This window comes from Alosa alosa, chromosome 24 (assembly GCF_017589495.1).
Source record: "Alosa alosa isolate M-15738 ecotype Scorff River chromosome 24, AALO_Geno_1.1, whole genome shotgun sequence".
NCBI lineage: Eukaryota > Metazoa > Chordata > Actinopteri > Clupeiformes > Clupeidae > Alosa > Alosa alosa.
This window is the reverse complement of record NC_063212.1, coordinates 12,199,530-12,226,794: the sequence shown is the minus strand read 5'-3', so window position 1 is coordinate 12,226,794 and position 27,265 is coordinate 12,199,530. Positions and strand designations below refer to the sequence as shown.

The window sequence follows — 27,265 nt, the reverse complement described above, 5'->3', positions numbered from 1 at the left end:
TTATGTACTGCCTCGGGAGAGGAAATGTGACTGGTAATAATGTTTTTATCCTGGGAATTGGACCGACTCTGGCCAAGTAACAATTAAAAAAAATGTCTCTTTTGTGTCCTGACATGGTGAGGCATAGCCAGGCCTTCTTCTGATTTATTAGAAAATAAACGTTTCTTGTTTGTTTCATAATTTCATTGTTTCATTGACTAGGATTTAGATTTTGGAATTCCGCACGTGTAAATGACGTTTCGCCCAAAGCAGAAAAGGCCAGATGTATTACATTTGATTGTATAAACACGAACAAAGTGCTCATTGTCTTAAAGTGACCCATGATTGATTGTAATCATTCTTCCTCTATAGATGTGACTTGAATCAAGAATTTGCATGAATTTGAGTGAATGTAAATGGTGAATTTAGGGATAATGTCAACACCAACAAGAAAAGGTAGACTAGGCCTACTCATGGTTTACAAGAGCATCACCAACTTCTGTGCAATCTTGAGAGTTTATATTCCTTGTAGAAAAAACGGTGCAGAGATTTGTCGGTGCCCCTAACCCAACCTTACGTTGAGTGAACGTATGGGGCGCACTACATTACGTCACACGTCCCTTACGTTGGCCTGCATTCGACCAAACTTTTTTGAACCCCCCTCCCGTGTTGTTGTTGGGGGAGAAGTAGATGTAAAATAGTTGTCTGCAGATTTAGGCGTGCGTCCACGGTTTTAACCCGTTCGGCGGAGAAGGTTAAGGAACAATCGTTGAAAGGTCGAATGCCGACACAGGGGTAGCGGCGTCTTGTGTTTTGTTAACTTTTCGAAAACATTTTCTGGCCATTGAAAACTTTGCGTGGTTGTCCTGTCGCGTTTTCCCTTCTCACCAACCTCCTCCTCTCACTAGCTACTATCAGCTAGCCAGTTAGCTGGTTAGCTAGCTATCCCATCCGTCTTCCATACTTTTGTGGGACAGGAGAGAAAAGGAGCTGGCGAAATGGCGGAAACTAAAATAATATATCACATCGACGAGGAGGAGACCCCTTACTTGGTGAAGATTCCAATTCCGGCCGAAAAGATAACTTTGTTGGATTTTAAACAAGTCTTGAACAAACCAAACTACAAATTCTTCTTCAAGTCTATGGACCAAGATTTCGGGTAAGTAAGAGAGCGTGACTGGGATTGCAACTCATAACGTTAACTTTATTAATTTCAGTGATGCGTTTAGATATTGAACATCAATTGTAAGAGGAAACCAATGTCTTTCTTTCAAAATAGTGTCAAACAACTATTGTGTCTTTGTAACCTTGGCTGGCTCTGCCTACCCTGAGAAAAGTTGTGTCCTAGCAGACGATTGCTGATGCTCGTCTTGGTGACCAAAGTCACTCCCGCAGCTGAATGCATTCCAAAAGTTGCAGTCTAGACGGAATAATTTTGGGGGGTTCAAAAATTATTAGAATATTTACACAGCATCACATTTAGCTTCGTAATATATAAAGAAGGTCTTTAATAAGATGTAGAATACAGTCTGGTAGATTATGAGATGGTATTGTGACATGAGGTTTAAATGGCTTTACCAGCCATAGGCATCTGCCAAGGCCAACTGACCACTTCTACTGTTAGGGGCCAGCGCTCTCCTCGTGTTGCGCAATTTCTCAAATGGCCGTTTCCATAGGGATTAGGCTTTGCTATGTTAGAAAAATGTTGTCCTTGCAATTCATTCAGCCCCCTCCCCCAATCTCCATTAGGCTACTCCACCCTTTTTAGGACGCCAGAGCGCACACCTCTGACAATGCCGCGTGACAATCAAAACAATCAATCTGGAAGTTTAAGAACAATCATGATTAGACTACAGCACCGTGTTGCTAGAGAGAGAGTAAAGGCCATTGCATCACTGATAGTAGTGACTTAAACAAAAGGTGACCAGCTTCTCTCATCTTCGTCCTTTATGAAATATTCCCTAAATTCCTCTGGAGACATGTAAAGGCTTTAGTGCATGCTTGGTTGGAACTTCAGCTGAATTGGGAGTTTAGTTAACCAGTCAATCTAAAAGACTTTCAGACTTTAAGTTCTCGAAGGAATGAAGATGCTAAAAGGAGAGGTAGGCTGAAGAGTGATCGGTAAAGTCCTTAAACTATTGCTTTTTACCAATCAGACACAGCATGCTGGAAGATTAATCTGCCTTGATATGCCTTAGCATTCAAATAAAGTTAATGTCTTGGGAGGGTGCGAACTGCAAAGTGATTTGAAACCTGTTGTGTGGTAACACTTTATTCTTCTATTCTCATCATTCTTGCGATGCCACCTGTTACCATAGGACAGGAATCGCCCATCAACCATGGAACCAAAGGGAGAGTGATGTGCTGAGACACAGCCACACAGTCTTGTCCACTTTTCCCACAATACCTGTCAATGGTGCATAATCACACAAGAGAAATCACTGGAAGAAATGTTGCAGTAAAAATTCTCACATTTCATCTGAAACAGATGAAATAGTTTCTATAAAAGAGACTACTGGAGCGAGTCAGGCAAGAAAACATTCCAGAAGCCTTGAAATGTAAGGTGCTCATCTAATACATATTATCTCTTTCTATTTAACGTGACTAAATTTCATTGAAGTTACACGCAAAGATTAGCTTACACAATGTAGTGGCAGCTTTTCGGCGGCCACTTCTGAGAGCGGATGACTCTGGACAACGTGCGTTTTAGAAGCGGCCGTCGAAACGCTGCCACTACATCAAGTTGTTTGCCACTTCCGCTCTCCCTGGCCAAAGGTGTCCCAGACCTATATTGGATATCCGTCAATCAGACAGCAAGACGTCACGCTTAATTGGCCAGACAGTTTCAACACTTAGAAATACGTACATTTAAACCATATTCACCATAATTATAAACCATACTTAATGAACATAAATATTATCCTAATGTCATTGGGATTTTATAAATATTAATAAGTCAAATGATTTTACAAACATAAATATCAAAATGGCTCCAACACACAATCTGTCATGCACTAGGCAGTCCGTTAATTGTTTGTGGTTGATGTGTAGCTTTTGAAAAAGTGTATAGAAGCTGTAAATCTTCATAAATGTTTAAGTGAAAGTTCTTTGGTCTGGTCACTTCGTCTCTGGTCAGGGTTGACCTAGTGCTACTGAAGCAAGGCCACATGCCTACTGTCAGCAAGTATGAACCCCCCACACACACACACACTTCAAATTAAGTGTAACCATTTGCAGATGACGCTGATCAGTCATGCTGGTTGGTCATGCTGACTTGCCTACCCTATACCAATACACAAATGGGGTAGTCAGTCACCAAATCAGCTCGAGCACAAGTGCGTCCTTAAAAGTTAGTCCTGATTCTGGCAGGTTGGATGGCCTCTGTGAAAGGCTCATCATCTCCTCGTTAAAATACCTCCGCCAGATGCCAGTGCAGATCATATTGGTATGGTATCGCTCACTACAACAGTCACAAATACGTCACACACGCATAAATGTAACGCCTGGCCTGTACTGAGTATGGGTTGGGTATAGTGTGTAAAGTGATACGACTGCGCTGTGTAGGGTCGGGGCCTCTGTGTGTGTGTGTGTGTGTGTGTGTGTGTGTGTGTGTGTGGCAGCCCTGGTGTTTGTGTTTCCTGTTGCGTGGTGGAGCCAGGGGCCAGCGGCAGCTGTCAGGCTGTCTGTGTGTGGCAGCAGCGGGGCTGGAGCAGAGGGGCGGGGAGGGGAGGGTGGTGGAGGGGCACGCTACGGGGCTGGACAGGGGCCATTTGCTAGGGTGTCTGAGGCAGAGTCAACAGGAAGAGAGCAGCCGTGGTTGGGGCGGAGTCGTCCTAGTAGTAGTGGTGGTGGGGGTTTGGAGTTAGGACCGGCTGGGAATGAGGTGGTTTGGTCTGGGCAGGCAGAACGAGTATTCTCTCTGAGTGGCAGTCTTTCAGTGTAGATTCTTGAGCAGCTCTCCTTTCTCTTTCTCCATCCCTCCCATGCTCGCTCCATCTCTCACCTCTTTCTCCCTTATTTGCTCTCTCTTTCTCTGTCCCTCGCTCTCTTTTTTTTATTGTGCTATTCTTTTCTTTCTCCCTCTGAGAACCCCCCCCCCCTTCTTGTTTGTCTTTTCTGCTCCTTTTTTTTTTCTTTCTTTCTTTCTTTCTTTCTTTCTTTCTTTCTTTCTTTGTCTGGCGTTTCTGGCTTGCTCGTTCTCAGACTTTCTCTCGCTCCATCGTTCACATCATTACCATGGCTTCTTCTCCCCCTAGTGTGAGGCTTTCTCTTCCTCACCAAGAAGGCTTTGCTTGGGGTTTGGTGGCCATTGAATGAGGCAGTGAAGTGTGTACATTTGAGTTAGTGAGTGAGTGTGTGCGGTTTGTGATTGTGGGAACGACTCTCTTGTAAAGCCCAGTGGATTGGGTTGGAGGTATTGCACAATTGTGTAAAACTCAGGACTTCTAGGTTACAGTACAGGGAAAGTTGGAGGAAAGGGGAATGGGGGTAGTGAATGCCTGACTAGGAATGTGAAAGTGTTGTGCCAAATAACTTCGGCTACCAGTTATGTGTTTGTTGGGAGAAATTAATCCTCCCGTCAATTTACAGACCAGATACATGTCACCTTGTTGCATGGAATGTAGGTTTGTTGTATTTGTGGAGCCTGTTAGATGGGGAATGCTGATTTGGGATCAGAATTCCTTCATCCGTGTCTTCAATCATTCCGGGGCTTCAAAAGCCTTAAAATGATCACAACTTCGGGAACTGAAAAGGTTTAGTACACAATAAAACAGACTCAGTAAAACATTTCAAAGACTGTAAGAACGGTGCGCTAAAAAGGCTGGTGACTTCAGGAAATTCATGACTGTCGGTTATATCAAAGAACTAGCTACCAGCACCCATTTTGCCTGCAGGATTTTCTGGTTTGTTTTCTTGTTGGCTTTTTTCACAGGAACATGGAGTTGATTATTGCTGGCAAGGTGGGAGGTTTCTGCAGTTTCATATCCATCGGCTCTTAAAGCACAATCCCTTCCAACCTGACTGAGCTCCAGCAACAGTGGCTCAAGCTTCACAATAGTACTCACTGGATGATTTGAGGCACAATATCAAGGCTAGTTTTTGTTTCCCTAAAAATACGTGCTCATGATGCACTTGGCCTTTGCAAAATGTTCAGAAACAAGATGATAAGAAACTAGTCTATATGCACAGAGTTGCATGTGAAAGACCAGCCTAACTTCAACCATCACAACTTTCGGCTATATCATTGTATGTTATTTTAAATAGTGTATTGTGGAAGCAGATAATTTGCTTACTTTTAAAGTTCTAACCCTTATTTATATACAAGGACAGTGGAGACGAGACAGGTAGTGGGTGGGATAGAGATGGGCTGTCGGAGTGAGAAGACTACCCAGGATTTAGCCTCCTTGAGCACTCAGATCCTCCATTCATGCTGCACAATGACAACTTCACCACAGCATGAAACAGATTTAGTGTATCACTGGAATTGTTCTGTTGCCTGATGGTACGGTAATTTCCCACACACACACACACACATTTTGTATTTAGGACAGTGTTTTATGCAAATTGAAAAGACGAAACCATGTATTATTAACCAGTGCCCAGTGGATCATAATCAGATCGTGCTTTAATCATCATGAAAAATGAAGAAAAGAAATGGCCTACATTCCCATGTATAACCTGCCCCCGTATTAACCTCATAGCTGAAGAAATGTGCAAAATTGATGTATAAACCTCAGTTAATAGTCGGGAAATTACGAGTATGCAATGAGTTCTCGTCGACTGAATGAGTGGTCAGTGGTCAGACTGCATGAATTGCGGTCTTGTGTTGGCTGTTGTTGTGTGCCGTGGTGGCATTCCTATAAAGATGCCTGCTCATTCCTCCTGCTCCTATTTGCTCATGACTGCACATATCCACTGAAGCCACAACCTTTCCTCTGTTTTCAAACTGGGCTATAATCTGATGAATTGATAGGCCTGGAACCATATGTGCAGACCCTTGTTTTGTGTTTGTGTTTGTGTGTGTGTGTGTGAGAGAGAGAGAGAAGAGAGAGATGAACGGCATGTGACCTGTTTGTTAACTGCCCTCTCTGTGCACTCCTGACAGGGTGGTGAAGGAGGAAATTTCAGATGAGAATGCTAAGCTGCCATGCTTCAACGGACGCGTGGTTTCCTGGGTAAGACACATTTTTCTACTACAATAAGGTCGGTCGCTGACTGATTCGATTCGATTCCTGAGATTTTGTTTTTGTTACCTTTTATACAAAGCACATTAGTTTTTGCAACAACAAAAACACTTGCATCCCCAACAACCCACTGACATTGAATCACATGATGCAACCTTGCACAAATTAATGTGGGTGAGATATTTAGAGTTGATTTAGAGCCCTAGTTTTACCTGGAGTTAGAGTGTGAGAGAATTTCACGTTTCTATAAGCACAGGAGTACAAGGCATAAGTCTGTTGTGCTCATACCATGTATATTACAGTGAAGAAAAGAGACCAAAAACATTACTGTAATTTTTCTTGATCAATTACAGCCACCTTTGGAGCTGGTGTCAGTTGCATTCTCAAGGGTCAGACAGAAAGTAGATCCTCAGTGGTAGAATGGCATCACCAGTAAAGGGACCGCGCCATACTCTCATAGCCTAGAAATCTAGATGCACCCTAGCGGCGGCAAATTAATTTGCTCCGCCTGTACGTCTAGTATCAAACCATAGGGATTTCTATTGGCTAACACCGTGGATGTTATTCAATCACAGCGCTCTATTTTGTTAGAGAGTCTTAAGGCGGGCATAACAGGATAACGACAGTCCTGCGACGGTGAACAACAAGGAAGGTGGCTATGGCGAACGAAGAGCGGTTGTTTGAATCGGCGTTGCTGTCAACTTTGGAGAAGTTGGACTTGTGCTTTTCTTTGAAAGTTGAGCAACACAATGCACTTAAGTCATTCCTTTCGAAGAAGGATGTATTTGCCGTTTTGCCGACCGGATACGGATATGGTCGTAGCGCTGGCCTATTGCATGCCTAGGCAGTTTGAAAGACAATTCTCTGCCCGCCCCTTGGATTAAGCGAGGTGAATGGTTCGATGTCAGACTATACATTTCAATGATATAGGATGGCCCGCCAGGCTAATACTCTCATGCTGTGGTGTGAACGGTGAAGGACACCTGGTAATGAGAGTTCAACAGTTGCTTCAGAACCTTGCTGGCCCAGCACTAAATCTGTTTAGTCTTCGGCTGTCATTCTCTGAAAAAGAGGCATGTCAATACAGAGGATAGGATGTGATCTGCTAACTGGGTTTTTCCCCTGACTTTTCTATGTCCAAAGGTATGTTGTTGCCCAGATAAACTTAGTTAGACCACTCAAGTGTTAACAACTCAAGTGGTAGGCTAGTTGTTGAACAAACCTAATACTTAGTTTAAACCCAGTTCCAAACAAGTATCCTCAAACACATTTAAAGATCTTTCTTTTAACATGTGATCTGTATTCTTTTTGACTGTAGAGATTTTTTTTTTTCCGAATGGATGCATTGCTATCACGTCTAGTGTAGCCAGTTCCATTGAATACAGTGGAAGCTTGTTGCTGCCGACGCTGCGCGAACGGAACGCTTCAGTTACGTGCCCGGTGTAACCTCCCTGTTACCCTGTGACAAAATCAGAGACTCTTATCGTTATGAGCTCCTTCCCATCATGCAACACTCTCATAGCCCCCTCCAGATGGATGAGAAGCCTGCAGAACTCCACAAGGGCAATTTACTAAGAGCTCATTGTTCAAATGGAGGTGCATCACAGAGGAGCATGATTGCCACTGACTGTGTGAAAAGGTCTTCACAATGGCAGAATATCAAGTGTGGTATGGGGAACTAATATCTTTTAGGGCAAAACAGCCCACTATTTCCTAGTTAGAAATGACTTGTGAGCATTTCATTCATTCATTCATTCATTTATTTACACACGGCAGGCGCACTTTGTAGATGTAAAGCATTCGTCCGTTAGCCCAGGGTCTTTGTGTGTGTGTGTGTCTCCCTCCCTGTGCTGTCTGGCCAGGAGAGCTTCAGAAGGAGATTGGGGATTGCTTATTCCTCGAACAGCTGTCTAGGGTGGGGGCTCTGCTTAACTCTGCTTGGAAGGGACTGCTTATCCAGACATGTTTGTTTTGTCTACCGGCCTGTTTCGGGAAAACTAGGTGAGCGCAGATCGGAATAGCTTTTTTTTGTTTTGTTGTATTGTGTTATGTTGGTGCATGACTTAGAGATTTAGCTTGTACTTGAGTTTGAAGCCATTGTCCTCTAGACATTGATGTAGTGTGTGCAGCCTGTGTGGTGTGTGTCAGATTTCTGTTGTCTGGGGGAGTAGAGCTTTGCGTTGGAATGTTAAGGTCATGAGTTCATGTCACAGGGATTACAAGTGCACTGTTTTGGCACAGGTTTGGATGGATATAGAGCTTGAAAACATTTGGTTGTAGAGCTGCGACCGCAAGTCACTCCAACAGACCTTTGAAAATCTCCTGCACATTTAGTGCAATAGAGAGAAAAGCTAACAGCTCAGTTACAGACCATTTCCATTTTATTCTAGTCCAAGCCTCACTCCCAATTAATTTTGTTAAAGGGATATTCCACCATTTGGGGAATTACTCATTTTCCACCTCCCCTTGAGTTAAACAATTACACATTACACTTTCTAACTTGAGAAGAGACAAGTTTTAAATAGGAAAATTACCAGAAATCTTAGTCACTTTTAAACGTGATGCTAGCAGGCGAGATGCTAATGGTCTAATCCGATTCAATGATCTATGCTAGGCTGGAGCTAAAAGTGGTATTGCCAGACTCAGAACGGCTGGATGAACTTGACAAAGGTACAAATCAATTGTTTAACTCAAGGGGAGGTGGAAAATGAGTGTAATTCCCCAAATGGTGGAATATCCCTTTAACCTCGCTTCTTAAACCTCAGCCTAATTTGAAAATGGTCAGATGTGTGCAGGGTCACTGGAACAGCTTTGCGGCTGAACTTAAAAACATTTGGTTTCGAGACCTGTTTATGTCACACCAACAATCCAAGGGAAACCTACACATTGAGTGCAACACAAAGACGACAAGGGCAACAACTGTCTGTTCAGATAGTTAGTTACCATTATATCCTACTCTAAGCCTCATCACAGTTTCTTTGGTTAGCCTTTCTTTCTAAACTTCATCTTAATGTGGAAATGTCCAGGTGCATGAAGGGTCATTGGAACAGCTCTGCCTCGGCTCCCCCCTGGATCTCTGATAAAACGGTCTGACTCAGCTTTACGTTGAATGCGCCAATAATGGAATAACCAGCAGCAATTCTCTTATAGTTGAAGAGGGGGGAAAAAATGACAGATAGAGCTTTTTTTGCTGTGGATTTACGAGAGAAGTATAAAGCGAATCTATAGGGATCCATTACTGAAACCCTTTTTTCCTCCCGTCTTGCAAAGTAAGCAGGGAGTTTAGCACAAAGCACCATCCGCAGAATGCATGAGCTGGAACTGACTTCCATGGTAACTTGCCATGGTAGTCAATTCCAGCTAACCATAGTGACACGAGAAGTAACCCTGTCAAGCTGAGACGTCTGTAAAGTTTGTGGATTGGAATCGCACAAGGCAGTTTAATATGCATCAGTTGACTTGGGTCGCCAAGCTGTCGGAACGAACACCAAGAAAAAAAATATACAGAAATGGGGAAACACGATCCCCCTCTTTTTCTGTCATGGCTAATCACAACAAACTACTTTAGCAGAACCATAACACAAGTTTGGGCCGTGCAAGAAATGTTTTGGAACACACATTTCTGCTTGATGGACATTTCCGCTAGAAAAGACTCAACATGATTGAGTCTGTCTGGCCTGAGGGGTCTTTTAAGGTAGGCCTACTGCGTCAAACAATGGAAATTTTTCGCACGCCTGTTTTACCGCACATTTCAGTCTCTGTCCGAAGCGCTCTCTAAAATCTCTTGTCTGATGCGCATAGCTTTGTTTGAGGCCCTGAATGGCTCTGTGTGTGGAAAAACCTTTGGAAGATGTTTGTGTTTGGTCAATCTGTGCCAGTCCTCCGTGCCACGTGTGAAACAGATATCGTTGGCGGCACTGGCACTGGCACTGGCAGTGCCTTCTCTGTGTATGGTGTATCAAAAATCGCCCCGAAAAATAGAAACGGGCCAATTAGAGCGATGCGACAGCCACTTGCTGTGTGCGTAGCCCCATTCACTTCAATAGATTCTATTTTGTTGGTCGCTGGCCATAAGTCGCCGTTGCGTCGCCGGCCTTTCTTATTTGTTTGTAAAGGTTAGGTGAAGTAGGATGTAACATAAGGAATCTCTGATCAATGTGATTGGTTTGGCTGTGATTTCAAATTTAGTACAAAGTCTACACCCGTTAGGATGCTAGGGTTGGAAGCATTTCCCAAACGCGAGAGGCCAGACTCTTCGTGAATGAAACAAAGTAGTGAGTCTGGTTATAACAGACTATTAGATTCCATTGTTTCCAATACAACTCTGCCAAAACCTATTTCCGCTGCACTGTAGAATATGATTCTTGTCGGCACTGCTTAATAAAATCAGTTGCTTGTCAGTTGAACATTTTGGCACTGGTATGCATGAATAAGTGATAGAAATTGTCAGCACATGCGGTGTACTTTTTTTGCTTGCTTTTTTTTTCTTTCTTTCTTTCTTTCTTTCTTTCTTTCTTTCTTTCTTTCTTGTCATCTTTAGGTGCTTAGTTAAATTGATGGTGGTGGAGGAGTGTTTTTTTCCACTGCTGTGCAGGCAGAAATGGTGTGTAGCTATGTTGTAAATTGTATCCACTATAAATTAAAAACTAGGAGGCAGAGCATAGACGGAGAATGAAAAATATTGACTTTTTAAAAATAAAAAGTTGTATCTCCCCAGCTGCTTTGAGACCATGGAGCTGAAAACTTGTCTGAGTTTGAGGGCTTGAGATGATGGCTGGCTGGAGCAGAGGCCAGTCGCTGGCGTTAGGAAAGGGCCTGACACACACAAACACTCGGAGAGGGAGACCACTGGGAACGACATGCGATATCACGGCCAGACTGAGAGGGTGAGAACTCCCAGAGGAGACCAGCAGACAAAGCCTCCGCAGCCATTATGGGGGATAAAAAAAAACAAGGGAGAGGCTGAGGAAATGAGAGATGGACACTGGGAAAGTGCACCAGTGGGAAGGAGGGATTGAGAGGGAGAGACAGAGAGAAGGGCAGAGATGGAGAGAGAGAGAGGGAAAGAGAGATGGAGCTGAGAGGGATAGAAAGACAAAGGGAGAGTGAGGGAAGAGGGAGAGAGGGAAATTAAGGAAAAAAACAAGGGGAGAGAGGAGGTGGGTCCACATCTGGACTCTGCTGCGGAGAGTTTTCCTTTGCAGAACTTACAACCTTCACACCTCCGACAAACATTTCGTGAGCGAGGGCTCTTCAGTCCTCGCACAGACAGTCACAGTCATTGTCTTTCCTTTGTGTTGCTTATCTCAGTCGCGAAGTCAAACGCAATTATGGCCCATTAGATATCACCCTGCTCTGTGTGGGTGCCAGAGTGAAAGCGGGCGGGTGGGCAGGCGGGTCTCTAGGTAGCAGTTGGGTCTGAGTGGCGAGGAGGGGCCCACAGAGAGACGCCAGCCAGGCCACTTTTCAAAAGTCAAGTACAGTAACAGGACTCCAGGCGGGGGTTGAAATGGGGCTAATTGTTACCGAAAACAGTTGGAAGGGTTTGCCTCTCTCCAGGGATGTATGCACACACACACACGCACGCACGCACGCACGCACGCATAGTCACTCCCTCCTTCATACCCTTTCTCTTTACCCTTACGCAGATACATTTCCCACATCCATTATATTTGGCCCTCCAAACCCAGGTGTGTGTGTGCACTTCAGCTCTTCACACCTCCTCTCCTCCTCTCTGTGTCTCACACACTCTGTAATTGATGGGAGAGACTATGTTCCCGCTTACATAAGGCTCACTGTGATATCAGATACGGCTCCTTTAGTTGCGTGGGGCTGCACCAAATCCAGTTTGCCGTGAGAAGGACCGTGACCTCAGCCTGCGTGACATTACATCAACCTGCTGCACCCACAGCAGCTTCCTCTGTTACAGTCTCCTCAATGTCTTCTCCTCCTCATCTGTCTCTTTTGACTTTTCATTTATTCACTATAACACTATAACTATAATAGAAAAGTTTTATGACTTTTAATGATCTATTTAATAAAGTTTTTTTTTTTTTGTTCAAATTTTATTTCTAATTTATTTTATTTTTAATTATTTAATTTGTCCTTATTGCTTGTTATTTCTCTGTTTTCTGATGGTGTAAAAGCACATTGAATTGTCTTGTATGACATGCGCTATAAACACACTCTTCTCTTGTCTGTGGTTGTTCCTCCCCTCCAGTCTCTCTTTTCTGTCTTTTTTATGTTTCATTTGTTCATTGTATATTTCTTTTCATAGTTTTTGCCGGTCTCCCTCACACTCTTCCACTCTAAATCATCATCCTGCATTCTCTTTGACGCTTTTTATGTTGGTCTTTGTAGTCTACAACTTCCTGTGACCAGAGCTAGAGGACATCTGTCTTTGAAGAGCTGGATGTCCGCTCTATGATGTGCCAGCTGTGTGGCCTGTGAAAACTCCTGAATATTGCTCTTTTCCGGAGCATGTGGACCTTCCTGTCCTCCTAATGTACTAAAGACTGGAACACTGACAGCTCTCTCTCTCTCTCTCTCTCTCTCTCTCTCTCTCTCTCTCTCTCTCTCTCTCTCTCTCTCTCTCTCTCTCTCTACCTATCTCTCTCTCTCTCTATCTACCTATCTCTCTCTCTCTCTCTCTCTCTATCTACCTATCTCTCTCGTTTAGTTGGTGTCGTCCGATGGGGCAGTTGCACCGTTACCTGCGGAGGCCCCTGTCCCTGTGCCACCAGTGGAGGTGCGTGCCCCCTCTCCCCCTCCCCCGCCTCTGCCACCCCCACCAGCCGAAAGGACGGGGGGCATCGGGGACTCCAGACCCCCTTCCTTCCAGTAGGTTGCCTTCACGTTCATTCATGAGGGGGGCAGAGACAGTTGCACAGAGTTAAAGGCATACCACAATGTTTGTGCATATCCATAGTAATCAAACCTAAATTTGGTGCCAACTGCTAAAGTCAATGGTGATGTCTGCAAAGGTCATGTTCACAAAATTTAATTTGTTCAGAAATATGTGGTAGTATTTAAGTTACAAGAAAAATGTGCAGCTAATATAGCCAAGCCTCACATAGGATTTTACCAAATTCATTGTTAATATTTAAAGGTGTTTTGACCTCTTCATCTCTCTCTTCAGTCCTAATGCAGCAGGAAGTGTGGAAACGCTGGACGACCAGACAGAGACGGAGTCGGTGGTGTCTTTCAGGAGGGAAAGGCCCAGACACAGAGAGGGCATGGACCAGCATGGTGGGCAACACACACACACACACACACACACACACACACACACACACACACACACACACACACACAAATCTCCCATTCAGTGTGATGCATGCACTCTGTTAAACATTTTCGAGGCAGTCATGCACATATACTTAACTCATTGAATGCCAAGCTGTTTTCGGAAGCTTTGTCCTTGTTGAAGCCTGTTTAAAAGGTCAGACTTTAAGCTCTCAGTGGGTACAAACCGTGTATTTCTACACGCCTCTGTTCCTGAGAAATCCCAAGCTAAACAGTGGCTAGTTTTCATCAAAATCGCTGTTTTTTTCTAGAAATGGAGATATAACGTCTTTCATGAAATATGAAGTGTTGCCTGTAAACTACAGTAAACTTTCCGGGAAGTGATCAGCGAGACCTGGCGAGACTGCCACCTAGTGATAGACCCACGAAAATGGCCTGGTTTTGACCTGACGTGCATGCGTCACTGATTCGACCCAAAGCGGCAACCGAGTTATGATAAAATGTCCAGATAAAATGTCCAGATTGTGCGTTTTCATGGGTTTTCGATCGTCATATATTTCATTTCCATTCATCACAGAGTTCCCAAAATCACATATAAGGTGTGTTTGAGTGTCTAGTTTCGTAATTAAAAAAAAAAAGCTAAAAACGTAATATTACGTTTTTGGCACTCAACGCATGGGAAGGAAAAATGTAATATTACGTTTTTGGCACTCAATGAGTTAAGCAGATGCGCGTACATGCACACATCAGGAGTGACTCACCCAGACACATAGGCTGGTATATCTGCAGACGTGCTGTAACAGCGGTCACATTGATTCTCAAATCCACCGCTGTGAGTCTGTGCCCCTTTGGATAAATGCATCTACTAAGCACCTCTCACATTGCGCATACATGCGTCAGTCGAAGATATGAAGTATTCACAGAGACATACATTTGACATACGCACATGCTTACATGCCTAGCTTCAGGTTAACATCTGTATACATGTACACTTCTGTGAAATCCTAACCAGGGAGAGATATCAGCCCTAGCGGAACATGGCACAGCATGGTATAAGCCATAGACCATCTGGAAACCCACTCACACACAGAGAGTGATACACAGAGTGAATCATACAGCAAGACATGAGGGACATCAGGGCTGCAGATCAACACTAAAGAGCAGTCTAATGGCATAGTTTTACATGGAACACACACACACACACACTTGCTCCCCTGTTCGCCCACACACACACACATACGCACACATGCACCCCCCACACACACACACACAGACACTCTTGCTCCCCTGTTCGCTCACACACAACACACTCACACCCCGGGCCCAGACCGCAGAGCCGAGTGTCTCTGAAAGCGGCGTCTGCAGGACTTAAGGCTTCCTTCTCTCCAGGCCTTGATGTGGTTGGGGGGGACTCGGCCGTGACTTGAGCTGTTCACTGCCGCTGTGATTGGTCCAAGCCACTCCATGCCCCACTACATTAGGACCCGACATCCTCAACGTGTCACCCTCAATTGATGGATGCCTCTTCTGTTTTAGTCGTTCTGTCTTTCATCATTCCATCTGTTGCTCTGCCCTCCGCATGATCAGTCTTCTGTTCTGATGCAGCTTTTCCATTGTTTTCCAGCTGCAGGGCTCTCTTTTCACTTCCTCATTCTTTCCCAGTTTGTTTTCTATCCTTCTTCCAAGTCACTTGGTTGGTTATTTAATGTCTTTCACTTTCACTCTTTTTACTTTCCATCTTCCTGGTATTTTTTTTCGATCTGCTCTGTCTTTTTCTTTCCTACCACAGCACCTTTGCCACTTCTTCGTTTTGTACAAGTTGTACTCTCCCTCCTTTTAGACCTTTCTCATGCCACTTCTTGTATTGTAGATGTAGGATGATAAGGGGACGTAGGTAGGAGATAGCTTACATCATGTCACAGAATTTGATTGCTTCCATCATGGGCAAAGAATATAGGCGAAGAAAACACATTTGTCAAAGTCAAAGTCAAAGTCAAAGTCAAAGTCAGCTTTATTGTCAATTTCTTCACATGTTCCAGACATACAAAGAGATCGAAATTACGTTTCTCACTATCCCACGGTGAAGACAAGACATATTTGACCAATTTTAAGTCCACAGACAAACATAACATTCAAGTAAACAAAAAAGTAAGTAAATAAGTAAATAAGAGGGCACATATAATAATAATGAAAAAATAAGAGCAGCAAAATGTTGTTGACATTGTGCATAGACAGTCAATAAAATACTAGTGCAAATACTGTAAAATACTATAAAATACTGTTTGACCTAAGTAATAAAGAAAGTGGCATAGTGGTGCAAGTTATGTAAGAGCAGCAGAAGTGTTGTGTTTTCAGGACAACAACACCAAGTTGTAAAGTGTACAAGTGTGCAAGTGTTCAAGTGTGCAGGTGGAGTAGTGCAGGCGGCCATTGTGGGTCCAATGTCCAGGATGTTATGTAGCTGAGGGTGGAGGGGGGAGAGGAGGGAGAGAGTTCAGCATCCTTACAGCTTGGTGTATGAAGCTGTTAGTGAGTCTGGTAGTCTTGGGGCGCAGGCTTCTGTACCTCTTCCCAGAGGGCAGTAGATCAAACAGATTGTGGCGGGGTGACTTGCATCACTCACAATTTTTGGTCGCCTACTAGCGGGTGAGGTGGGTGGTGTAAATGTCCTTCAGGGGGGGGGTGAAGCACCAATGATCCTTCCAGCTGTGTTCACTATGCGGCTGCAGGGCTTTCCTGTTGTATTCAGTGCAGCTTCCGCCCCACACAGCGATACAGCTGGAGAGGATGCTCTCAATGGTGCCTCGGTAGAATGTGGTCATGATGGCTGGTGGAGCACTTGCTCGCCTGAGTTTTCGCAGGAAGTACAGGCGGCGCTGAGCTCTCTTCGCCAGTGATGCAGTGTTGGTGGTCCAGGAGAGGTCTTCACTGATGTGCACCCCCAGGAATTTGGTGCTGCTCGCTCTCTCCACCACAGCACCGTCGATGGTCAGTGGCAGGTGTTGGGTGTGACCTCTCCGGAAGTCAACAACAATCTCTTTGGTCTTGCTGACGTTCAGCAGGAGGTTGTTGTCCCTGCACCACGTGGTCAGATGGTCGACCTCCAACCTGTATTGAGTCTCGTAAGCCCTTGGTGATGAGACCCACCAGAGTTGTCGTCCAGCAAATTTCACTATGTGATTGTTGCTGTAGGTTGCAGTGCAGTCATCGTCAGCAGGGTGAAGAGCAGCGGACTGAGCACGCAGGCCTTGGGGGCCCCTGTGCTCAGTGTGATGCTGCTTGAGGTATTGTTGCCAACCGCATTACTACTTGGGGCCTCTGACAGAGGAAGTCCAGTAGCCAGTTGCAGAGGTAGGTACTGAGTCCTAGTTTGTCAAGTTTGCAGATGAGTTGTTGTGGTATTATGGTGTTGAATGCAGAACTGAAGTCTATAAACAGCAATCTCACATATGAGTCTCTTTTTTCCAGGTGGGTGAGGGCTGGGTGGAGGGCAGAGCAGATTGCATCCTCTGTAGACCGCTTGGCTCGGTATGCAAACTGGAAGGGGTCCAGGGTGGGGGGGAGAATGGCTTTGATATGTGACATGACAAGCCGCTCAAAGCACTTCATGATGATGGGTGTCAGTGCCACAGGGCGGTAGTCATTGAAGCAGGATGGAGCAGTCATTGACATCTAATGTTGTTGTTTAAGTCACATTTCATAACCTGTGGTGTAAAGTAAGCCATTGTATACGTATAAGCTTTGAAAGGTCATGGAAATTTAAATGAAGGTCATTGAATAGTTATGGAAAGGTTTTCAAATGTTGTCAGCGAAAATGTGGGAGAACCTTGTATGAGGAAATGAGATATATCACTTCAGTAAAATATCTCTCTCTCCCATCTGTCTGTCTCTCTCTCTCTCTCAGGACCGCGGGTGAATGGTCAGACTCGCCTAGAGCGCCACCTTGCAGGCTACGAGAGCGCTACCACGGTGATGAGCAGCGAACTGGAGACCACCAGCTTTTGCGACTCGGACGACGATGACACCATGAGCAGGTGCGGGGTCCAGCTGTCATGGTGGCCATTCTGTTGCCATAGCAGAAACAAATTATGGGCTACCCCACATATCCACACTGTCTCTGTGTGTCTCAATTCCCTCTGTCATCACCACAGGCTGAATACTGTTCAATCTATTTCCCAGCTTTGAGTGCAGGAGAGCAATTGTGTTCTTGCGTCATGGATTCTGTACGACATGACAGTATGGTTAATATTTTCTAAATGAAGAGGTGTCCGTAGGTACTTGCACCCATGTACCACCATGGATGAGGTGCAAAATCAGTTAACTTTGTCCAACCTTTTAGACTCCCACTAATCATCTTGGCTTTGCGTTCGACAAGCTCCATAGACTTCAGTGTTTCCCACAGAAGTGAATTTGTGGTGGTAGGTTTGCATAATTAACTTGAATGCAACAGTTTTTAGCAAATTAGCGCAGCGTGGTTATGATGCTAACCAGATTTAAGCACAATTTAGTACAACCTGTAAAATCATTGTGTGGTGGTCAATGTTGATATTGTGGTGGGCCCCAACAAATAAGTCAATGTATGGGAAACACTGGACTTATGGGCTCCCTCTTCTGGTGCTAGCTGGGACTGCTGGAGCTGTCTATAAAAGAGAAATGGACTAATACGCCATGGAATTCTCCTCAGCCAGCACATATATTTCCGAGAGAGCTTCAGTGTAACGGCATCTTCTGTTATATTTTGCTCCCTTTGTGTTTACTCGGACACTGAATATCTTGTTTATGCCCCACTGGGCAACTCTTTATTCAACTTTGACACACGCATAAATCCTTCAGCATCTTAACGTGCTCATTCACTAGGTGCAACACCCAACCGGGTCTGTGTAAACAGGTACACTAAAACAATAGCCGTTAGAATAGCCGTTCTTTTGAATTTCCCCTTGGGGATCAATAAAGTATCTCTCTCTCTCTCTCTCTCTCTCTCTCTCTCTCTCTCTCTCTCTCTCTCTCTCTCTCTCTGTCACAGGTGATGGTCCATCGGAAATTGTATTAGCTGGCTGAAAAGCTAGACAGTTATGCCATAACATTTTCTTCTACTGATTTGACAATACATGACATGAGAGACACAAACAATCCAAACAATTGTAGTTCATGTGGTTATTATGTAGTATGACACCTTTCTTTGTTCAACTTTTTATTCTTTTAAACATGATAGACACTGCAACAGCTCTGTTTCAGTCTCGTGGGCTTTATGTAGTTGGTGTCCTGTGGAAATAAACGTCAGCAACAGTGATGTGTGGTGTGAGTTTCCTTGTTCTCTGTCCTCAGGTTCAGCAGCACCACAGAGCAGAGTACAGGCTCCCGGCTTCCCAAACGCCACCGCCGACGCAGGAAACAGCGCCCCCCGAGGCTAGAACGAGTAAGACAGCCCTACCAACTACACACATACACCATACAGATGAAAAGATTATTTTTGCACTGCTCCTTGAATTTTGAGACTTGAAACTGACAAATAAATTGATCTCGCTTTTGAACATGGCAGCAAATTAATTGGGATTTAGAGGCTGGAACGAAAAGGGCTGTTACAGAAAAAAAAAAATATTCTCATATTCTGAATTCAGGCGTCATCATTCAGCAGCATGACAGATTCCACGATGTCCCTGAATATCATCACTGTCACACTCAACATGGGTATGCAAATCATCTTCTATTCTCCATACTGGTACATTAAAGCACAGTATTGATAATGCCATACTATAAACGTGCACTTTAGAGATTTAGCATGTAATTAACACTACTTTTCCAATTTGATTAAAACTGTTCAAAATGACTCAAACAGACTATGGTTTGGAGGAGGCATGTTGGAGAGAGGAGGAGGCATGTTGCGTTGTGTGTGTGTGTGTGTGTGTGTGTCTGGTAGAGAAGTACAATTTGATTCAAACCGAACTGTGGTGTGGAGGTTGACTGTGTCGGTGGCACGTTGCGTTGTGTCTGATAGAGAAGTACAACTTCCTGGGCATCAGCATCGTGGGTCAGAGCAACGAGAGGGGCGACGGAGGCATCTACATTGGCTCCATTATGAAGGGTGGGGCTGTGGCCGCGGACGGCAGGATCGAGCCCGGAGACATGCTTCTGCAGGTGTGTGTGTGTGTGTGTGTAAGTTTTTGTATATAGTGTGTACGTTGCATATGTGCTTGCATATGCCTTTTTTTATTTTATTAGACCTTCAGATTTTGGTCCTGTTATGCACTAACCTGTGACTTGTGGTAATCAGAGTTGCTATAATGGAATTCCATTGTTTTACAACAAGGTGAACGATATCAACTTTGAGAACATGAGCAACGACGATGCTGTTCGGGTGCTGAGGGACATTGTACACAAACCAGGGTGAGTTCTCTAAGTTTCAGAAGATGTCAGATTGAAAGAAGTGTGATTGTCTCTGTGTGTCCTGTCATTTATTTCTGTAGTTTGTTTGATGCTACAGTTTTTGTGTGTGTCCCACAGACCAATTATACTGACGGTGGCTAAGTGCTGGGATCCTTCTCCTCAGGGATATTTCACTCTTCCGCGCAGTGAGTGTTCTGTTACCCCCTCAATCATAATACTTAGCCGTGATGACCTTATTAACTCAAGGACACTATAAGCTTATATATAGACTCTGGCGTCATTCTGCCTGTTACTCTCATCCCTATGCTCTCTCTTTCTTGTCTTTTATTCCCTCTATCCCCCTCCATCTCTCCAACTCCCACTCTCTTTCCTTACTTCCCCTTCTCACCCACTCTCTCGCCACCACAAGTTCAGAATTTATATCAAATATAGATTTAAAGAGTCTTATTCAGATTTGTTTTATCTATGTAATATTATTTGTTTGCTTGTCTATATTTTATATTGTTTTATTATGAATTTTCTTGCAATGATATACCCATAGATGCTGATAATGGAATTAAACTAAAATTACCACTACCCCTCTCTCTCTCTCTCTCTTTCTCTTTCTCTCTCCCCCCTCCCTCTCTCAGATGAGCCAATCCGGCCCATAGACCCAGCAGCGTGGATCACTCACTCAGCGGCCCTCACAGGGGTGTTCCCTCCCTACCCCGGCAGCTCCTCGCTCAGCACAATCACCTCCAGCTCCTCTGTTACCGAGACTGAGCGTGAGTGTTGACACACACACACACACACACACCCTTCTCCTCTCCAGCACACCACACGTACACACACATCCTCCTCCACCACCTTGGAATCTCATTGTGTCAGTGCAGACAACAAATACATCACATTTTTTTCTACACGTTGCTATTTATTCTTCTTCTCATTTTATCTATCAGTTCATCTCTATCTTCCTTTTCTCTCACCCACTGTCGATCCGGGATCAGCTAGTAGATGCTGGTGTTGTACTGAATGTGTCTCTCGTCATCACACCTGATTCACGTACATGACAACAAAGCTTTGCTCAGTCATACTAACAGCAAGCGTTGTTCGTAAGATAGGCCAGAGAAGAGTGATTGTGTCGAACCGAAGTGTGAAATAACGGATGACATGCCTGGGGGGTATTAGATAAGGGCCTTCTCGATAAATGGACTCTAAACGGAGGGATATAGCTTAGTGTAACTGAAGTGTGCTGTCTGTTGTGATCAGATGGAGCCAAAATGGGTTTTAGCCAAACTGTTGTTATAACTCTGTAAAAGTGCTGGTCCTCTTCCCAGGAGTGTTTCTCTACCTCCTGAACAGTTTTGGCTGATCTTGCTAGTCTTTGATGTGTCTCCTCCTGCGTGGCGTTGCGTCTGTGCGTCTGTCTCCCTGCCCTTGGCTCCGTGCCTGCCCGTGTGCTCCTGTCCTGGAGGGAACCGGAGTCTGCTGGCTGCCTCCTCTGCAGTCTGCACGACTTCCTCTCCCCGCTGGGCAGGGGTCAGTGATTTATCGGGTCGGGTTTTCCTTCGCCCCCCCTCTCCCATCCTCATCCTCTCGTATCGTTTCTCTTTCCTTTTTCCTCTCCAAGCGCCCCCGACCACACACACACACACACACACACACACACACACACACAAACAAACAAACACACACACACACACACACACACACACACACACACACACACAAACACACACAACCATCCTTTCAGTCACCTTTCCCTCCCTCCGTCTCTCCCTTCCTCCCTCCTTCTCAACCTCGCCACTCACTCATCCCTCTGTTTTCTCCTGCAGGCTTTGATGAGTTCAACCTGTCCTTACACTCGGACATGGCGTCGGTGGCCAAAGCCATGGCGTCCCCGGAGTCCGGCCTGGAGGTGCGGGACCGCATGTGGCTTAAGATCACCATCCCCAACGCCTTCCTGGGTACGTGGAGATATATATATATATATATATATACTATAGAGATACATAGAGAGAGAGAGCGATACATAGAGAGAGAGAGAGATACATAGAGAGAGTGGGATGGGGGCAGTTAGAGAAACACAGGATGGGAGAAATGAAGGCTAGAAATGTCAATGACAAAGAAGGAACTATTGGAGTTCTAAGGTTAAAGTGGGGGGTGTCTAGCATCTTTGTATTTACACAAGTGAGTGTTGGCCACTGAATTTGTGTGTGTGCATCTGTGTGTAGGATCAGACGTGGTGGAGTGGCTATACCACCACATTGAGGGATTCCAGGACCGCCGTGAGGCACGTAAATATGCCAGCAACCTGCTGAAAGCCGGCTTCATTCGCCACACCGTCAACAAGATCACATTCTCAGAGCAGTGCTACTACATCTTTGGAGACTTCAGTGACTGTGAAAACTGTAAGTACCACGTTTATCCATCTAAATTAGTTTAAATTACTACAGTGTACATATTTCAGTCTGACAGTGGATGACATAAACTCCAGTCTGTCTTGCAGCTAAGCTCTCAATTTCCTGCCTTGTTCAATGAAATTGCCACTATTCTAACAGTAATAGGTGATTTGTTGATCACAAGTGATGCTACGTTTTACTGCATTGTCTCTGTCAATGTTGGAAGTGCAACTGGATCACTGAAGTACATTAGGTCCTCTTTCAGAGTGTCTCTCTAACGTCATGGAAAAGGATGAGGCACCAAAAAGATAAACTGTATGTGATTGTATTACAGCTGACATTTATGTTCTCTTTTTACCCCTTCTTACCTTCTTGTGTCTCTCCTTCTGTCCATATGGCTCTCCCTCACCACCTCCTCTACTTCCCCCCTCCTCCTTTTTCTGGTTCTCCCCTGCCTCCTCCTCCCTCTTACCTTCTTGGCTCTTTCCTTCTGACCACCACCTCTCCTACATGCTGTCCCCGTCCTCTCTTCTCCGTCGTCCTCCTCCTCCTCCCCCCTCCATCCTCAGACATGGCCAACCTAACGCTGAACGACAACGACGGCTCCAGTGGTGGCGCCTCGGACCAAGACACGCTGGCGCCCCTGCCCCTGCCGGGGCCACCCCCTGGCCGCTGCTGCACACTTTCCCCTACCAGTACCCGCAGGCCTACTCCAGCCAGCCGCCGCCCTACCACGAGCTCTCCAGCTGCAGCTACGCGCCCGGCAGCAACGGCAGCCAGCACAGCGAAGGTGAGGGAGAGGGCAACACACACACACACACACAGTGTATCTGCATTCTGAAATGCATTGGACATTCCAATGCGTCCAACGAACGATTCATAGCCTAGTAATTTCATGGCTAACAATAACCTATATTCCTTTGTAACATTAACCTTTAGATTAGTTTTAGTTTACTGTTGTGTATGACTTGTGTATGAACAGCGAGTGTGCTCTTTCGGTATGATAATCAGCTCCTCTAATGCTTAGGGTACGTTTTAACAAGCAAATTTACCTTGCCCATCTGAAATGTCTCCTATACCTTTGCTGCCTCCATCCTTTCTGTTTTTGTTGTGTAAAAAAACTTTCTATATGATGGTATTGATGTCTTGAGTTAGCGAATTGGCTAACATTGTTTGTTGGTAACCAAATAGCCTACACATTTTGTAATCGCTGCGTACGTGCATTCTCTCTCTTGCAGATTTGCGTTCCGTAGCCAAGTGTGTAGTATTGCAAAAGTTGACAAAATAAATGTGTTTATTTATAGCCTACTGGCATACTGTCAGTTAATTGGCTACAGTGTAGTGAAGAGTTTTGAGAGTGAAGTTATGATAGGGCAACTTTTTGCCCTTTTATGAAAATGATTTACAAACCAGAACATGGGCCATGACCATGAAGCATCTATTTCTTGCAGCTGTTAAAACACCCGCTAGATAATTTAAATAAATAGCCACCAACATTTGTGTTTGCAGTACAGATTATTTCTGAAAGTTATTTGTCCACTAGGCCTACTGGCTGGAGTGGTTTCTCGTTCGTCCTCCGCAAACTACAGGTAGTTCAGTAGAGAGCCATTGAATAAGCGATGCCAAGCAATTTCTATGTAACACTTTTTGTGACATTCAGCAAATATCTCCTCACCTAATGTTAGTTAGCAATGTAAGTTGCTTCAGACAATATGTTCTACTGTACGTGGAGTTGTCCTCCATCTCATTGCATCAGTTCTCTGATTTTGAAGGTTCTAAAATATGACCATATGCTGCACCGAATCCTTCTCGTTTTCTTTCATTTGTCCAGCTAACTTTTCCATTGAAACTAGCCATTTATGATTGGTTACACAGTCGACATTCTGAAATGTCCTGCATGATCAAGGCCAAATTAACCAGTCATTATGCAGCCACTGTGTCAGCAGCACGAGCACTGACAATGACTGTGCGTTTCTGATGTCAGATTATTATGTACTAGACGGTTCTCACGTTGCAGCGCTTTACTTACATGAAGTAGCATTAATCAATATGAGGGGCAGAGGGGGATAGATGTTGTCCCCCCTGGTGATGAAAATAATTAAGCAGAGGGAAGGATATCAAGACCAGAGGGGGGGTAAATTCCCCCCATCCCCTCCGACATATAGCACCCTACACACACACACACACACACACACACACACACACACACACACAAAGGCAAGCATGATAATGACACACATTTTCTACCTCTAGGTAATACACAACAAATCAGTTTGTGTCGCATAAAACTTGATTTAGTAGTATGACATGAGCTTTTTAATGGACGACTTTTTTAGGAGGATTTAATACCACTGATGAATCATTGATTGATGGAACTGATTGAACATTGATTATCGATCCTCTTTTTGTACCATACTGACAAGTGCATTGTAATCTGGGCAATTAAGATGTGATGTTGGTTTAGAAGATCTAGACTTCACCTTCTATTCTTTCTTCTCCTGCTTTCTCCTCTCCTCTCTCTTCTCAGGGAGCCGTAGCAGCGGTTCGACGCGCAGCGAGGGCGAGCGACGCCGCGGCAACGGCAGCACCAAAAGCGGAGCCGGCAGCACGGTGGGCGGCGGGCGGGACGAGAAGTCCCCCGGCGGCGGCGACTCTCGCTCGGGCAGCGGCAGCGAGTCCGACTACTCCACCCGCAGCAGCTTGCGGCGTGGCGGTGGCGACCACGGCTCGCAGTCGGCGCCCAGCGAGCACGGCAGCCACGTGAGCGTCCGCTCGACCTCCTCGCTCCTCCGGGGGGTGCCGCCGCCACCACTCCCGCCGCACCCCCACCACCCGCACATGGCGTACCCGCCGGGCATCCAGCTATCCTACAACCCCATGATGCTCATGATGGTCCCGCAGCACCCGCACCCGGCCCTGGGTGGCCCGCATCCCGGGCAGCACCTGTCCGCCCCCGGCCACCCGCACCCAGCCCTGCACCCCCTCCCGTCATCTACGCCCGGGGGTCCCCCCGGCGCACCCCCGACCCGAGACCTGGCGTCCGTGCCCCCTGAGCTGACAGCCTCTCGGCAGTCCTTCCACCTGGCCATGGGCAACCCCAGCGAGTTCTTTGTGGACGTTATGTAGCGTAGTGGCCGTTCTGTGCATTAGTTGCTCATTTTGTGTGTGTGTTTTTGGGGAGGGGAGGGGTATGTATGTATGCTGGAGAAGTGGACTGTTTTCAGTGGCCTCATGAAGGCCCGTGTTGCACTGGTCACTGCTCACAGGAACAGGGTTTTAATCGTAGATCAGAGGACATCTTTGTCCATTTTAAAGACCATGGATATGACATGGTGAAAACACCTTTTTTAATAATAATACAAAACCTCCTTTAGTCCTGGTCTGCACAGCACACAATGTAATGTACCTCTTAGTAAAAATCAAGTGGTAAAAAAAGAACGAAGAAGAAGAAGAATTGTGAAGTTTCGTCTGGTTAGCTGCTCTTTTCCCCTCTAAGTTAAATAAACCACCACATGTGCTGATCTTGAGACAGTGAGAATGAGGGAAAGCATTCCACAGGAGGGATCTCTGATCCGTCTGTAGGCGCCTTCTCATCTCTGTCCAACAAAACCTTTTGCTTAAGTGCAGTGCAGCTGAACAATCAAAAGATCATGTCCCAGGATTCAAGTCTGTGGTCTGGCCGTGTGACATGGCTGTTATAGCATTTGCCCTTATTTTTTGGGTGTGAGTGTGCACTGAAACCAAAAGTAAACATTCTCAGGCTAGCCAGAGGATCAGTGGTGGCCTTTTAACCGGGTTAAATGTTGGAAATTGAACGTTCTAAATCTGGATTCATTGAATCCAACATTTAGAATGTTACATTGCAGAACAGAATCCTCTGTTAGAATGTTCAAAACTTCCATGCTGAAAGGTTAACCCCCAGATGACAAGTGACAAGCGGGGCCCATTTGAAAATGGGTTCTTGAAAATTGGTTAAGTGGGCAATTAACAAGAAACATATTTCTAATGCTTTATGTTGCCATGTGGCAGAAGTGTCAAGGTGAAATGTGCACAGTCTGGGTTTAAGAATCCACAGCCACAGTTCATGCCATGGATTCCAGTTACAAACCACATCAAGCTGAAGTTTCCCAAAACTTGGTGCCTTGAAATTATGAAGGATTGGTCTGCCCTTGTATGTGTGTGTATATAATTACAACTTGTTTATCATGACAAGATACTGTTGTTCATTATAGTGTTGTTTAATGTGAAATCTTTGGGGAACATAGTTGCCTATTTGTGCCAAGTAGGCACTGTTCAGTGTCTCTCAGAAAGGCAGTTTTTAAATTGTGGTATGAATGAGGGGTATAAGTGAATAAACCAAAACTAAGACATGGTACTTTTGGGGGATAGAATGTTCAAAATATAATTGTCTCCCTGATTTTCAAGATGATCAAAAATGCTATAGACTTGACATTTTTGTACAAATATTTTCATATGTAATCAAAAAAATACAGGTACCAAATGTTTATCATGACACTTTTTATATTTCTTTGTTTTTGTTTTCAAATAAATGTGTAATAGACTGAAAGAAAAAAATATATAATCTTTTCATTTAAAATCAAGTCAAATGAAGTAGCAAATGCCATAACACAACATAAATGACTCTATGAAAGAGCTTGTGATCTGAAGTGAGCACAATGCGGAGAATGGTAAATGTCTGACACCTACTGGATATTCTTACATGCAATCAGAGCCGGACAGTAACGGAGTACATTTACTTGAGTACAGTACTTGAGTACAATTTTGAGGGATCTGTACTTTACTCGAGTATCATTTTTGGGGAGTACTCATGACTACTCAAGTACATTTGAAAGGCAAATATTGTACTTTTTACTCCACTACATTTCTATCCATAACCGTGAGTACCCGTTACTACTTCTAAAAAAAAAAAAAAAAAATCTCGGAAACCCTCAATTTGTTGTTTCCCTCTCAAACGTGATTGGATTGTGCAGGCGCCACTGATTAGGACAGCCTATCAGCAATCACCTTCAGCTTTCCGCCAAAGTCAACTCCATGGTCAGATTTAGATAAGAGATGAAACCATGGACGAAA

General features: G+C 44.8%; 1 protein-coding gene across 1 annotated transcript; it reads left to right on the top strand.

Annotated features, from left to right (window-relative positions):
• Window positions 1-641: 641 nt before the first annotated feature.
• dvl2 (dishevelled segment polarity protein 2) lies at window positions 642-26,742 on the top strand. The gene is given in 16 exon segments (XM_048236715.1): window positions 642-1,138; window positions 6,086-6,155; window positions 12,844-13,004; window positions 13,303-13,412; window positions 17,314-17,443; window positions 18,735-18,825; window positions 19,028-19,097; window positions 19,405-19,544; window positions 19,717-19,793; window positions 19,911-19,978; window positions 20,423-20,557; window positions 21,608-21,739; window positions 22,007-22,183; window positions 22,744-22,830; window positions 22,833-22,964; window positions 24,702-26,742. Coding segments are annotated over 16 exon segments (2,340 nt in total). The 5' UTR covers window positions 642-977; the 3' UTR covers window positions 25,301-26,742.
• Window positions 26,743-27,265: the final 523 nt, after the last annotated feature.